The following is a 15,087-nucleotide window of genomic DNA, read 5'->3' on the forward strand; positions in this document are numbered from 1 at the left end:
GGGTCGCCTCGAACAGTAGTTTTATGGCTGAAAATAATACTGTAGTATAAACAGTGAATTTAATATCCTCTATATTATGTAGCATAAATATTTACTCTGTAGCATAAACAATGATCTTTGAGATTTTGCTTTTAAGGTAGGAGTAGTATATAGAAGATACCCCTCCCATTCTATATAAAGACATAACCTTGCATTCAACCATCTAGAGGGGAAGAGAGAGAGAGAGAGAGAGAGAGAGAGGAGAGAGAGAGAGACAAACGAAAGTCCCATCTTCTTCTCTCTTCTAGTCCCTCTGTATTTTTCTTCTTCTTCTTCTTGTTATTGTTTCCTCTCTCTCTCTCTTTTGTTGAGAATGGTTGCTTCTTTATCTTCTTGGCCTTGGGACAACATGGGACTGTACAAGGCGTGTTATGTCTTCATGACTTAATATTTCAAAAATCCTTCTCATGATTTTTTTCATTGTTCTTCTCCTAACTGTTTTTTATTTTATTATTATTAAATGCTAGCTCTTTCTTTCTATTTTGCAGTATCTACTGTACGGTCCATTTGTAGCCAATGTGATCTACTCCAAGGACTCGTGGTGCCTTCACATCTTGATCCTTTGTATGCTTAGAGGTCTAGTATACCAATTTTGGACCATGTTCGGCAACTGGCTCTTCCTGGTTCGTCGTCGTAGGATCATCAAAGACGGCGTTGATTTCAATCAGATTGACAAGGAATGGGATTGGTATATATACATCCTTCCTGCTCCTCCGATTCTTTTTTTTTTTCTTTCTTTCATAATAATATTTTGATACTATGTTATAAATCGTGATCTTTATATGATGATGTTTTATCTGGTGCAGGGACAACTTCTTGATTCTTCAAGCTTTTATGGGAGCGTTGTTCTGTTACTTGGTGCCCAACATAAGCGAGCTCCCGGTTTGGGACCTGAGAGGTGCCCCTGTAGTTATGATGCTCCATGTGCTCGTCTCAGAGCCTGGCTTCTATTTGGCTCACAGATACTTTCATGGATCACATCATTTCTTCAAAAATTACCACTCCCATCACCATTCCTCTAGAGTCCCCATGTCCTTCACTGGTATGCACTTCATCTCCCTCTCTCTCTCTCTCTCTCTCTCTCTCTGCCCCCAAAGTCTACTCTTGTACAGTGTTTAATGAGGGGATTAAATGTCACCGACAGCCTGACATGGGGAAGTCATTGCTGAGAAAGTTATATGATGGTTCCCATCTATTGCACTACTGGTGCAAAAGAGCGACGTCAACCATACTTAAAAAAAAAATTTAAACATCGATCCATCATTAATGCAATAGACCAACGTCCCTGATCCAACTGGGTTCATTTATCTCTCGTAATGTTGCCCTGATTCATTGTACTGATAATGTACAAAGAGGATAGTTAATCATTGGATTGGTAGACTTGAGGGCTGGTATGCCGATCCAACGCGGTTGGGGCGCGTTTGGTTGCTTCTTTTAGAGGGGGGAAATGGGTTGAAAGCCTGCCAAAAGTGTCAGTTTTGGCATGCTTTCTTACAAAAACAAGCCTTGCAAAAACGCCTCTAAAAGAGACGTTTTTGCAAGAAAGCCTGCCAAAACTGACACTTTTGGCAGGCTTTCCCCTTCCCCCTTATGCAAACAAACAGCCCCTTGGTCTCTCTGACGCACCATTAATGCATTGAACTAGAAACGCCGGATACTTTCTCCTAGTTGTTATTTCCCTTCCTTTAATCTTTTTTGTGATGTACGTATATGCAGCTGGATATGCTACACCTTTGGAGCATCTAGTGATGGGTGTGATAATAAGCGCGCCGCTTCTTGGGTCCCTTTTGGTGGGAGTTGGCTCTATTGGGATGATCTATGGCTATGTGCTCTTGTTTGACTCCCTCAGTTGCATGGGCCATTGCAACGTGGAGATCTTCCCCTATAGGATCTTTGAAGCATTTCCAACTCTAAGATACCTCATCTACACACCCACGTAAGCTAAATTATTTTCCTTGTGGGCACCCAATTTAAGGAATTATTTAGTTCTTGTTAGGCATGTTACATGCATGATACAAGTTCACCCCTTGTGTTATAAAACAAGGCCTACCAAATAATTTCTAGCTCTTAATTATTTTTGATGTTACATGTTGAAGTTGTCTCATGTTTGAAGGTGACCAGTCCATAGGAGTCACATTAGGTCCAACCAAACTTAATTAATTGCTGTTGTTAGGTGAGGGTTGTATTTTACTCGAAGCCCCTCATCTATTTTTGGCATTTAAGAGAAATGTCCCTTAACCTTTTTTTCGCTACAAGGACAATGCTAGTCAATCTTAAGTGCATAAACTACTTCTTTCAGCTCATTAACTCCTTTGCTTTTAACCAAACAAGTCATGTTGGTGGATATATCATTGTTTCTTTATTACCTAGCATTCATGCTCAAAAGTTGGTGCATTTGTTAGGTAAAAAAAAGAAATAAAAGAAAAAGAAGATATTGCTTTGCATTAATTTTTAAATCTCCAAGTAGTTAAACCCTCCAAGTTTATTCTCACAAAGCATCCTTCACGTGAGGTATGGTGCAAAATAGAAATAGAGTTAGGATAAAAGAAACTAATCTCTTTGTATCATGATAAAAGATTAGTGAGAGTTTCTAAAACTAGTACTATGCCTTAAATGTTTTATTTGACAGGTACCATACCCTCCACCACACTGACAAAAACTCCAACTTTTGCCTTTTTATGCCTCTATTTGATGCATTGGGAGGCACAATCAATGGCAAGTCCTGGGAGTTACAGAAGGAAGTTAGCTCAGGTACATATACAAGCCTTTGCCATGTACTTTTAAATAGATAAATTAACAAATAAATAAGTACATAACATGGTAACTTTATTTTACTTTTTTTTCCCTGATAAAATACTCCTTTTACTTGTTTTGCACCAGCTATATCATATACGTATAATATTTCAAGTGCATTTACTTATGTTTATAGGCCTTTAGCCCAGGGCCGACCCCGAGGTTTGGGTTGCCCTAGCCCAATCCAATTTTGGTTTCCCCTTATATTAAAAATTTGGTACGAATAATAACGATAAAAATAAATACATATAATACCATTTAGCGTTCTATATTAGGCTTAAACTGATAATATTCTCTTGCAAAATCAATATTCATATAAGAAAAAATTACATTTGTGCTACAATTTAATTCAAAGAAAAACACTTCTCCTTGAATTTTTTGAAGCGAATTCTTCAATTAAGTCATCATACTCGAGTTTCTCGAAGTATTCATTTTTAATTGATATCATTGCCAATCCATTCAATCAATCCTATGACATGGTAGTGCGAAGATAACATATATGAAATGACAACAATCAACTAAACTGATACCGGAACGAAGACTTAGCAATATCATTATTATTAAAACAATCAAACAATTAATCTAGATAGCAATCCAATAATATGAATGTCATCAAATCAAAGTTAAATTGAGATTATAATTAAAACCAAATAGAAATATATCAGATTATCGTCCATTAGGATTTTCGAGTTTTACATGATTAGAAGGGAGATGAACTTTTTAACAAGTAAACATTATTTCCTTTTTCTATCTTTCAACTTTGATAAGCTTCTTTTAAACTTATGGAGACCGTGAAAAACTAGTCAGAAGGCATAATTGTGCCACCCAAATAGCTAAATCAAATATAATTTTCAGTTTCAAAACAAAAACCTAGACGAAGCCGTCCAAACATTATAACCCCTAATTCAACAACTAATATTCAGCTAAGATTCAAAATCAGAAATCTTAATTTCATTGCAAAACATCAAAACCCCAAATTTTCGTCCCAAAAAACCCTAAAATTATTTATTTAAAAAAATTACCTGATTGTGTTCTTTGATGGACCGATCGGCTATCGGTGTCGATAAGTCGATTCAGATTCTCTCTGTCTTTTGGGTGACTAGATCAGACTATCGGAGGAGTCAGCGGGGTGGTCCGAAGGATGGGAGCAGAGACGAGAAGGAGGAGTTGGAGGCTGACGGAATAGAGACGGCGGAACAGAGCGGTGTGTCCGTCGATTCAGATTCTCTCCATTTTTTTTCTTTTTTTTGTGAGCGGCGGAACAGAGACGAGAAGGAGGAGAGGAGGCTAACGGAAATAAAGGAGGAGCTGGGTAGGACTTTGGGTATTAATAAGAGTTTTTTACTAATAGAACCCCTAACAATTTTTGCATAAAATTAAGTCCTCTTACAAAGTCCACTTCGAAAATTATTACGGTTTGAGGGGTGAAGGATGTAATCGCGATGGTATGGGTCAAGAAGATGATTTTGTTAGAATACTTTTAAATACTAAATTTACATGTTTGCTTATAAGGGGTATAGATTATATAGGAAAGTCTAGAAAGTGGTGTTTGTCATGGCAAAAATTCATGTCAGAAATACTTTCTCAGAAGCTTTTTTTTCATGTGTGCCCGTCAATAATAATAATAATAATAACAACAAAGCATTTATGGGGTCCATTTCCACACCCAACCATCAAGGGAGACAAGGTGAAAATAATGAACGTGCACCTAAGGGGCTGTTTGGTTGTATGTTTTTACCATGTAAAAGGATGGAAAGTGTAAAAAAGTGGGTCCCAATGTCAGCTTTCATCACTTTTAATTGTTTGTTTGTAGTTGTGAAAATAGTGTAAAGTTATTTCATATGCTGATGTGGCTTGTAAAGTGATTTCATAAAAAAAAGACATGATTTTAGGAGAAAGCTGACGTTGAAGTCAGGAAAAAATAATAAAAAATAATTCCAACCAATATTATCATTTGAGTAGGGACAATTTTTTATACTTTCCAAACAAACAATTAAAGTTACATTTACTAACCAAACAAGCAATTTATGATTCCAATGAAATAATACTTTCCAAACAAACAATTAAAGTTACATTTACTAACCAAACAAGCAATTTATGATTCCAATGAAATAAAAAACAAACAAAGAAAAGTATAAAATACATTTACTAACCAAACAAGCAATTTATGATTCCAATGAAATAAAAAACAAACAAAGAAAAGTATAAAAATAAAATTGAACAGGTGGATAACAACCTTCCAAGTTGTGTCATAAATACACAACTTTACCAACAACAACCAAACAGCCCCTAAAGGATGTCTTGTTCCAACTTCCGATAAGGACGGTGCATGGCATTAAATGTGCTCCAAAGGATGTCGATTCTTGAATTTGTGCACGAATTTAATGATCAAAACAGCTAACATCCATTTGGTGCATATTTAATGTCATGAATCCGGGTGCAGTTGATGCTTTTCTGAAAAGATGACTATATATACTTTCCCAAGTATCTACTTTCCACCGAAACAAACAAACGATTCTTTTAAAAACAAGAAAATGATAAGTTTTCATACTATTTTTCTCATCATTAATGCCTCAAGGACCTAAATAGGGGACTCAATGCATGGGACATGTGTGGTGTCACCATCCGGTTGTATGATGCACTGTTCATGAACAGTGCATCATGCAAACCGGATGGTGACACCTCATTTGTCTCATGCCTTGGGTCCCTGTAGCAACACCCTTTTCTCATAATCAACATGATACTTGTTTGAAGAGGAGAATGAATATTTTGAGGGGGAAAAAAATCTGATATCATAAATGATATATCAAAGGCTGATAAGCTGGATCCAACTTCCAAGGCTTTGACATAAATGATCCATTAATGAGCTCTGAGCCTCAGACATCCACGGCTCAAGTGTGGGACTTGTTTCGTGGGCATCACTGCCTCAGTTTGTAACTTTATAGAAAGTTTTCATAACAGACTCGGTTTGATGGGGCCAAGTCCATAATTCGATATTTACTGATTGCCTATTAATTTCATTGTCTTTTTTCTAATTTTCTACATGCCACCCTTTGAAACTTTGCAAGGGCTATGTTGACTCATTGACAGAAATTGAATCTGATTATATTTGTCTAAATATAATCTCATCTCATATCTTTCTATATCAGACTCGCACTTAAAAAATGAATGAATATAGGACATCCCTAACGGCCTGCAATGCTAACAAATCGCGCCAGAAAATGCTGTTTTCTTGAGACAATCGGTCTTGATCCTCCTGAAAACCAACCATTATCGAATCTGAGTTTCCAAATATTTTACAAAGGATTAACAAGGATTTATTATTGATCTTCGGGGGAAAAAAACGTGTGCGTATCATTTAGCTCACATTGAAGAAATGAATGCATATATGACCTAAAATAGGGTCATTTGTTTCATGTCTTCATTTTCTTAGTGCAGTACTGGAAAGCCTGAACACCTGGTACACTCATTCAACTTTCCCTTTAGTGCTTATTAATCACGCTCCTCTTGCTTTACTTCAATAACAATTCTCAAAATATACAGTATGTCGGTATTGAAGTAACTTGTATATTGTATAGCGCAGTACATAAAGTCGTAAAATACCTGCTCAAACCAGATTTTTTTCCCCTTCACTATTGAACATAGGGCGAATGACCAGCCTATGCATAATTTAACTGTACATCCATCTAACTGTTTTTTTCAAGTACGGGACCGAACCCCTACTTATGCCTTTGTTAAGGCTAAACCCACACTTAAACTGAATGAGTGCAGGAAAGAATGACCAGGCTCCTGATTTCGTGTTCCTGGCTCACATAGTCGACATGTTCCACTCCATGCACGCTCCCATTGTCTTCCGGAGTGTCGCTTCAATCCCATTCTTCATTCAACCATTCATGTTTTTCCTCCTCCCTCTCGGAATGACAATGATGCTCTTGATGTGGGCTTGGTCCAAAACCTTCGTTCTCGCCTTCTACAACTTGCGAGGAAAACTGCACCAGATATGGCTGGTTCCTCGACACGGGTTCCATGTAAGTGGACTTGTGGTGTGTTTTTGGGGGGAGTGGTTTTCATGTCAGTTGTGTTAAATAATTGAGGGTTCTTTTTTGATGTTTTTGCAGTATTTCTTGCCTTTTTGTACGGAGGGCATCAATAAACAGATTGAGATGAGTATCTTAAGGGCAAATAAGATGGGGGTTAAGGTGATAAGCCTTGCTGCATTGAATAAGGTAATACTTCAGAGTTCAGATACCTTAGGTTCTTTTTATTGTCGTGAGAGAAACTTAAATTCCCTATTTTAGATAATATTACTTGGGAGAAAAACAATATCGCGGGTTTTGAACCTTGGTTTTGTGCAGAATGAAGCACTAAATGGTGGTGGGACGCTCTTTGTTAACAAGCACCCTGATCTCAAGGTCAGAGTAGTACATGGGAACACATTAACAGCCGCAGTTATTCTCAATGAGATCCCCTCAGATGCAAAAGAGGTTTTCCTGAATGGATCCACATCGAAACTAGGAAGGGCAATCGCGTTGTACTTGTGTCGAAAGAAAATCCGCGTCATGGTAAGCTGCAACGTTCATTTTTTCCCTCCGAATTTCCAAAAAATAAAAAATAAAAAATTAGCAATCAAACTACTAATACAAATTTTATGAATGTTATAGATGTTGACGCTATCGGCAGAAAGATTTCAGAAGATCCAGAAGGAAGCACCAGCAGATTGCCAGCATTACTTGGTGCAGGTTACGAAATACCAGGCAGCACAAAATTGCAAGGTATCACTTTTCTGATTTCAGGACCAAAAGTTTGTTAGCGTTTGGTCTCTAACTCATCATCAAAAATCTTTAGAATTGGATTGTTGGGAAGTGGATTACCCCTAGAGAGCAAAGGTGGGCACCTCCCGGAACTCACTTCCACCAGTTCGTTGTGCCTCCAATCATCGGTTTCAGAAGGGACTGCACTTACGGGAAGTTGGCTGCGATGAAACTGCCTGAAGATGTACAAGGGCTAGGAATGTGTGAGGTAACTCGACTTCCTCACTAATCCGTTTACTCAGAAATCTTACATTAGTCTGTTCTGTCCTATAATCTTTGAGCCAGGGATGTGTGAGGTAACTAGAGTTCCCTTCATTTTCCTCTTGATTCAGAAATCTAGATTAGTCTGTTCTATCTTATAAACTTTCTTCTTAGCTCCTTCTATGTTCTGTATCTATTTTTAGTCGGTGAATTTATTGAGCATCTTTGTCCTGATCACTCAAAAAGATGTATCGAATATTACCTGAATCCTTACTCTTTGGAACAGTACACGCTGGATCGAGGAGTAGTTCATGCTTGTCATGCTGGAGGCGTGGTCCATTTCTTAGAGGGATGGAACTATCACGAGGTTGGCGCGATAGATGTAGAAAAGATTGATGTGGTTTGGGCTGCAGCGATGAAACACGGGCTAAAACCCGTGTGACATAGATTGAGCTAGTCAAAATTTTCAAACTTGTTCTCCTCCTTTGTCTTGTTTTTTATTTAATTTTCTTTTCTCCAATGTAACAACATAAGGGTTAGTAGTATTGCTGCTATGAATTGTTGGTGTTACTGTTATGAATTAGTGATTACATGATTTGTATTTCTCACAGAGGTTAGGGGAGCAAATTGTTGCAGCACTATCTTGAGTGATTTCGGATGTACCTCTACTTTTTTATTTGCCTCTCTCTTTGTTCTTGACAATTCTTCTCATTGTTTTGTTTTGCTTTCTTCTTCTTCTTCTTCTTTTCTTTTCTTTTTTTTTCTTTTTTTTCTTTTTTCTTTTTTGAGGCTATCCTTGAATTTAGATGGTACAGGCTAATCTACTTGACCCAATTATCTCAAAGGAATTAACCCATATATTCATCTGATTGTTTTTTCCAATAATGGACTAAATAGGGAAAATTTGCAAAATAGACCATTTTTATAAAATATATAGCGAAATAGACCACTTTGAAAAATAATTAGCAAAATAAACATCTTTTGAAAAAAAAAGGTCGATTTTAAAAAATAAGGCTCAGAAAACATACGGGACTACTAGTCCCGTATGTTTAGAGCCAACTAATCAAGGATTAGTGACTCAGAAAACATACGGGACTAGTAGTCCCGTATGTTTTCTGAGTAAAAAATTTCACTAATCCGTGATTAAAACATACGGGACTACTAGTCCCGTATGTTTTCTGAGCTGTTTTGCTAAATAGACCTCTTTTTGACCTGTTGGCCAAAAAGAGGTCTATTTTGCTAATTATTTAGCAAAACGGTCTATTTTGCTAAATAATTAGCAAAAACGGTCTATTTTGTAATTTTTCCCTTTTTTTAGAATGTACGCGGGAGACTCATAACAACATTGAAACGACTTAAACCGAACCTACTTGCAAATGCAGCATGCTCATAGGATTTAATTATTGAGAATGTTCTTGTACGCTGCATGTACTGATGTAAATTAATTTGCTTCGACGCAAATGAAACTATGGCAACTAATTAGAACGGGTAACTCTCCCATTGCCGACAAATTAATTTGGCTGCTTAGCGATCAAAGAGTTTGTTCAGGTTTGTTTATTTCCTCAATAGGTTTTTGCAAGTAAAATTAATAAATTCTTTGGTGTCCCTGCCAACTATATATACTTAAAACAAACGCAAGCGAAGGCTGCTGGGGGTCACAACCTCATGTGGGACTATATGAGTACTGTTTTGAACAGTGGCGGGGTACAAGACTCAATTCACAATTAAACAAGCAACATTGACCCGCACGTTGCCGCGCTGCATTAACGTGAAAACTATCGAAAAATTTAAATTAAGTATTTGGTTAAAAAAATAGATATTTAACCATTTAGAACAAAAATATACCACTTAGACTATCTCCAATGGTGTCCTATTTAATTGTCATTCCCAACATGCCACATAATATTCTCTCTCTTCCACATAATCAAATAAACCCCACAAACATTCACCATTTCCAATGGTGTCTTATTCATGTCTAATTTGGACCCCACTATGAAAGCTTTTTTCAAACACCGTGCGGATTTCCAGAAAAAGCATGGGCCCATGTTGAATTTGAGACCGTCTCATTTATTTGAGACAATTGAGTCTCTCTCCATCCTTGGTGGCAAATAAGACAACAAATAGGACACTAGTGGGTGTCCCTTTCCAATTAATAAGACACCATTGCTGATAGTCTTACAACAAATTCAAATTGTTAAATACAAAATGGATTTCAAAATAATTCGTTTGAGTATTTTGTGTCTAAGAATAATTTTGGAAATGCATATATTTCAAGACAAATGGGTATGAACTTCGGGTTTATAGGCAAAAGAAATTCTTTTTGGAGGTGGGTGTAAAAAACAAATGGGGGTAAAACTTTTGGTTTTTATGATAAAAATCCATCTATGATGCCACAACAATAGTGTGAGAAGAGCAAAGATAACTTTTGGAAGTTGGGTGAGTTCAAAAATAAAGGAAGGCAAAACTTTGGATATATACGTCAAAAGTCCTTTTGGAGGTGGATGAATCACCTAGAACTTTTTAAGTAGAACTGGGATAATTAGTAAAGTGGGATAATTTTTTGACACTGGGATACTTTAGTGAAACAATGATGGGTAATTCTTAATGTGGGATAATTTGGTAGGATAATTTAGTGGGATAATGATGGATAATATTATGAAGTTGCATAATTTGGTAGGATAATTTGGTGGGGGTAATGGTGGGTATAAATTACTATTGTTAATAATTGTATATTAAAAATAATATAATATTGATAAGCAAATTCTAGTGATAACTATAAAATATAATGCAATAAAGCATCACTATTCATCTCAAATAATAAAATAATGGAGAAATTTTTAAAACCAACCATTTTTAAAAATTAATAGGCAAAATCGACCTAAACTGAAAAATATTAGCAAAACTGACCCTTTTCAGAAGAAAAGGGTCGGTTTTGCAGCGGAAGGTCTTTTGCGAAGTGCACGGGACTGCTAGTCCCGTGCACTTGGTGTTCAGCTGCCCTCTCTGCTTAAAAGTAAACACCAAGTGCACGGGGCTAGCAGTCCCGTGCACTTGGTGTTCCAGCAGCTGCTCTCTGCTTAAAAGTCGGGACTGGCAGTCCCGACTTTTAAGCAGAGAGGGCAGTCGTTTGCTGAACACCAAGTGCACGGGACTAGCAGTCCCGTGCACTCGCTGTGCACATTTTTGTGTAATTTTGTCTGCATTTCAAGTAGTTCCTGTGCATACATCAACACAAACTTCCTCTAACAAGTCACATACTCATTTCACCACTGCATTTCATGTAGTCCCTGTGCATACATCCACACAAACTCCCACTAACAAATTACATACGGATTTCACCACATACTCATTTCAAATCAAACAAATCATATCACACCACAAACTCCCACTAACAAATCCAACATAATATCACCACAAACCCACTTAGAAATCAAACATATCACACGATATTATCGACTACAAATCCAAAAATCACATCCCTAAATAGTTTTGTAATGTATATAACCTGTAGTTTACATACATCCAAGAACTCTCCTCCTCCTCCTTTGTCTTCGTCGTCCTCCATACCGCCCTTCGACGAGTTCGTGATCCGGTTGCGTTTGTGGTTGTGACGGTCCAGCTCCATCGTCGACACGTTGGGAAGGTCCAGCTTCATCGTTATTTCTGCGTCGTCCTCGACTTTGTCGCTGTTGTCGTGTATATACGAATGACCTTACCTCCCGTCCATCATGACGATCTTCGTGAGTTCGGTGTAAGGCTTGTTGAAGCCTCTGCATTATAGCCTGATATATTGATACATGTTCATGTGCTTCGGGATTTCTATCTGCTGCGATAGATAGTTCAAAAACAAAATTTCATATTAAATTTGATATTACAGAATGTAAATTTGAGATTTAATTTTATCGTACCTGCTCGAGCCAATTCCAAGCCACGATTTGCAAGAGTTTGAACTTCATTTATTGCTGATACCTGTAAATTTGAGATTTAATTTTATCGTACCTGCTCGAGCCAATTCCAAGCCACGATTTGCAAGAGTTTGAACTTCATCTATTGCTGATACCTGCAAATTTTTCAACACATAAAGTACCAATAAAAATGGACTTAAATCAAAATATGAAAATACTTACTAATTCTCTCTCATCTATACCCCGGGGCACATATCCTCTTTGCGACTCAACCGGTATTGTGGTCGAATGAAGTATCCATCTTCGGGTTATGTCCCAATACCAAGTGTAGTAATCTGATTCCCGAGGAGTTGGTTCAATTTGGTTGACAATACAAAAATGCCTATCATTCCATCTGTGTATAAAAGCTTGGTGCACGATCATCCAGTTTATTTGTTGGCCTCCTTTCTTTGCCTTCCTCTCTATCTTTTCAACAAACTGCGGAACATGTTGTGCACGATCATATTGTTGAAGCACGTGGTCCGGTACATGCATTTCTACTATCTCCAAACATATAAGAGGAACTCTAGCTCTCCATACAACTTGGTATTCTGTGCATATTGGGGGTAGCTGAGGTAGAAATTGGGTGTAGGGCTCCCATTCCATCTATAATAATTTAATGCAGTTGCATATCAGAATTGGGTTTTCAGTATGTAGAAGAAAAAGCACATGTTTTTCGGTGAGAATTACCTGAAAAATCTTCATACGGTCAAGCTCATTCCGGTAGAAATCCAATTGTCTAGCCGGGGTCTCGTCATAGCATTTTTCGACATTCCATCTACAAAAAAATGTTTGTCATACATTTAGTACCACAATGATAACTACAATTATATTCGCTACATAAAAAATACAATACCTGCATCCCAGTGGAATTTGTCCATCTAATTGTAAATGTGTGCATAGTCTCGGCTTCAAATGAAGTCTCTCCCATGCCCATACTTGCAATAAGCTTAGACACCCTTTAAGCTCACTGTTTTGCATAAGTGCCACTTTTGACATCTCTCTATATAAATACGCCAAAACGGCACTACCCCACGATTTTGTACCACATACGTCCAAGTCCTCGAGGAGTGGTAACCACCTAGCATATTCACAATATTCCAATTTATTAAAATAAGCTAATTCAATGAAATACAGATTCATATTATAAATACACATACCTCGCATGCACTTTATCTTTACTTGAATCTGGAAATAATATAGTACCAATCATGTGCATAATGTATGCACGTGCATGTTGGTCAACCAAAATTTGTGGGGCATCAACAGGCAACGGTACTGAGAAGATCTCTCTCAACCACTTCAACTTAATATTTCCTCGAGGCATAGGCTCTGGAGCTACACCTAACAACTCCTCACATCTTCGAGGCCATACATCACTATCAGTGCCGGTAATGCACGGACCATCTATACGGAGACCGAGTATCACGGATACATCTTGTAGAGTAATGGTAGCCTCACCCATTCGGAAGTGGAAAGTATTGGTCTCAGGTCTCCATCTATCCATCAACGCAATCAGTAGGGGCCAATCGAGCTTTATCCAACGAAGCTTTGAACAAGTCAAGCCCCGCTTCCGCGATTTGCGCCGCGATAGCCCCGCTTTTTGCCGCTTTTTACAACACTGATCAACCATAACGATACTCGGACCTCTCTGTATAGACAATGATAGTATAAGAATGCAATATTATGTAAATGCAAATATTACAATTATAAAGTAACTGAATTACCTCTGTACAGGATATAATATGTGAACGATGCTGAGCCTGGTCATATAAGACCTCATCACTAACCGGCCCAGGATCCATGGTGTACAAACCTGCACATATAATTATACACATGTTAATAATCAATCATATAGTAATTCAGTTTCTTTATTAAAGTATATAAAAATAAAAAAATGATATAAATTACCAATTAGTTGCTATCTATTGTGTCTAGATGGACAACGAGGTCGAGTATGTCCCGGTTGTTTGCAAAGACTACATTTTTTGTGCTTGACCACTCCTTCTCGCCCTTGATCCATGGTTCCCCTAATTCGCACAGATCGTGGTCGACCTGCTTGTCTCCGGTACTGAGGTGGAACTATATGTGGTCCATTATATTCAGGCCAATACCGACTATCATCAGGTGGATGAAAACTCTCACTATATGTCTTTTGATAGTGAGCTGTTGAATACCAAGGCGAGCAATACCGATTTCTGGGAATTCTAGCACCTCCCGGCTGATTAGAAGAAGCCGCAAGCACATGTGCACAGGGTATTTTTTGGAGTTGTGGTATGTTACATGTGCAAGTGCAATCAACATCAAATAGTTTAACGGTGTAGATACCGTCACAATCCTGTACCTGCCATTCGTTGTCGTTGAATACGGTAATTTGACATGATCTTGCTGCCTCAATTCTTCTATGCAAAATGGACTCATTTTTTGGTGTGTAACGTGTTGTCCAGTCTATGCCATCACCACGCCTTTTGTTGAAGTATGCGTTTAGTCTATAGAATGTTCTCGCAACCAAAGATTGTATTGGCATAGCTCGTGCTCCTTTAAGAACGCCGTTAAAGCTCTCGGAGCAATTAGTCATCATCATGCAAAACCGCACACCCTCATCCTTACATAATGCCCACCGATGCTCGAATTGGGGCTTCAAGTTATTTTCAATCCAATTATGTGCATCTAATGACAAAGACTTGATTTTCTCCCTGCAATGTTCATACACTAATGTGTCGGTCGCACACCCGGCTTGCCACAAAAGATTTTGCAAATTAATCTCACCGTGTTTTTTCTTGAAATTATCTCTTATATGCCTTAAACAATATCGATGGTGATGTGGTGCACTAAAACCCTCATGTAACGCCCTTATAATTCCTTTCATCCTATCCGAAATAAAGGTAATTATTCTTGGCGCACGGACACTTGGAATCCACTTGTAATAAGTTCAAAAAATCACTTCCAACTAGACGTATCCTCCACCTCCACGACTGTAAATGCTAGAGGAAATAACCCGCCATTTGCATCTACACCGGTCGCTACAAGAAACACGCCTTTGTACTTTCCATATAAATGTGTACCATCAATGCTCAATAGCGGAAGACAAAAAGTGAAGCCCTTAATAGCAGGACCAAATGCCCAAAACACGCGAGTGAACCTCTCCATACCCGGTGCAATCTCTTCGGATAATATTTCGTATTCAGTACTGTATGTAGAGAAAATTGTAAAGAAGAGAATAAAGAAAGTATGACTTTGATTCCTTTGATCTCGGTTACAACTTGATTACAAAAGAGAGGAAAACGAATTTGATTTTC

At 37.8% G+C, this 15,087-nt stretch overlaps 2 protein-coding genes across 2 annotated transcripts; one reads left to right on the plus strand and one right to left on the minus strand.

The window, feature by feature from the left end:
• Positions 215 to 8,286, plus strand: LOC109845070 (protein ECERIFERUM 3-like). The gene is made up of 11 exons (XM_020414293.1): positions 215 to 403; positions 528 to 727; positions 846 to 1,081; positions 1,756 to 1,975; positions 2,669 to 2,790; positions 6,604 to 6,860; positions 6,951 to 7,058; positions 7,188 to 7,394; positions 7,494 to 7,604; positions 7,678 to 7,851; positions 8,131 to 8,286. Exons 1-11 carry the CDS (start codon positions 353 to 355, stop codon positions 8,284 to 8,286), a joined length of 1,842 nt encoding a protein of 613 aa, XP_020269882.1. The 5' UTR covers positions 215 to 352.
• On the minus strand, positions 11,260 to 13,347 carry LOC109841647 (serine/threonine-protein phosphatase 7 long form homolog). Its single transcript, XM_020410598.1, has 6 exons — positions 12,949 to 13,347; positions 12,645 to 12,869; positions 12,479 to 12,566; positions 11,972 to 12,394; positions 11,844 to 11,904; positions 11,260 to 11,667 (listed from the first exon to the last, which is right to left on the minus strand). The coding sequence occupies exons 1-6, from the start codon at positions 13,293 to 13,295 to the stop codon at positions 11,357 to 11,359; spliced, it is 1,455 nt and encodes a 484-aa protein (XP_020266187.1). The 5' UTR covers positions 13,296 to 13,347; the 3' UTR covers positions 11,260 to 11,356.

Source organism: Asparagus officinalis, chromosome 1, assembly GCF_001876935.1.
Source record: "Asparagus officinalis chromosome 1, Aspof.V1, whole genome shotgun sequence".
Classification (NCBI taxonomy): domain Eukaryota; kingdom Viridiplantae; phylum Streptophyta; class Magnoliopsida; order Asparagales; family Asparagaceae; genus Asparagus; species Asparagus officinalis.

What these genes read in the sequence shown, in the direction of transcription:
- LOC109845070 (XM_020414293.1), top strand. Translation starts at nt 353, where the DNA reads ATGGTTGCTTCTTTATCTTCTTGGCCTTGGGACAACATGGGACTGTAC. An exon ending in AGTCCCCATGTCCTTCACTG is followed by an intron (nt 1,082 to 1,755) that starts GTATGCACTTCA and finishes ACGTATATGCAG; the next exon opens with CTGGATATGCTACACCTTTG. An exon ending in GCCTTGCTGCATTGAATAAG is followed by an intron (nt 7,059 to 7,187) that starts GTAATACTTCAG and finishes GGTTTTGTGCAG; the next exon opens with AATGAAGCACTAAATGGTGG.
- LOC109841647 (XM_020410598.1), bottom strand. Translation starts at nt 13,295, where the DNA reads ATGGATAGATGGAGACCTGAGACCAATACTTTCCACTTCCGAATGGGT. An exon ending in ACCGTATGAAGATTTTTCAG is followed by an intron (nt 12,395 to 12,478) that starts GTAATTCTCACC and finishes AAATTATTATAG; the next exon opens with ATGGAATGGGAGCCCTACAC. An exon ending in GTATAGATGAGAGAGAATTA is followed by an intron (nt 11,905 to 11,971) that starts GTAAGTATTTTC and finishes AAAAATTTGCAG; the next exon opens with GTATCAGCAATAGATGAAGT.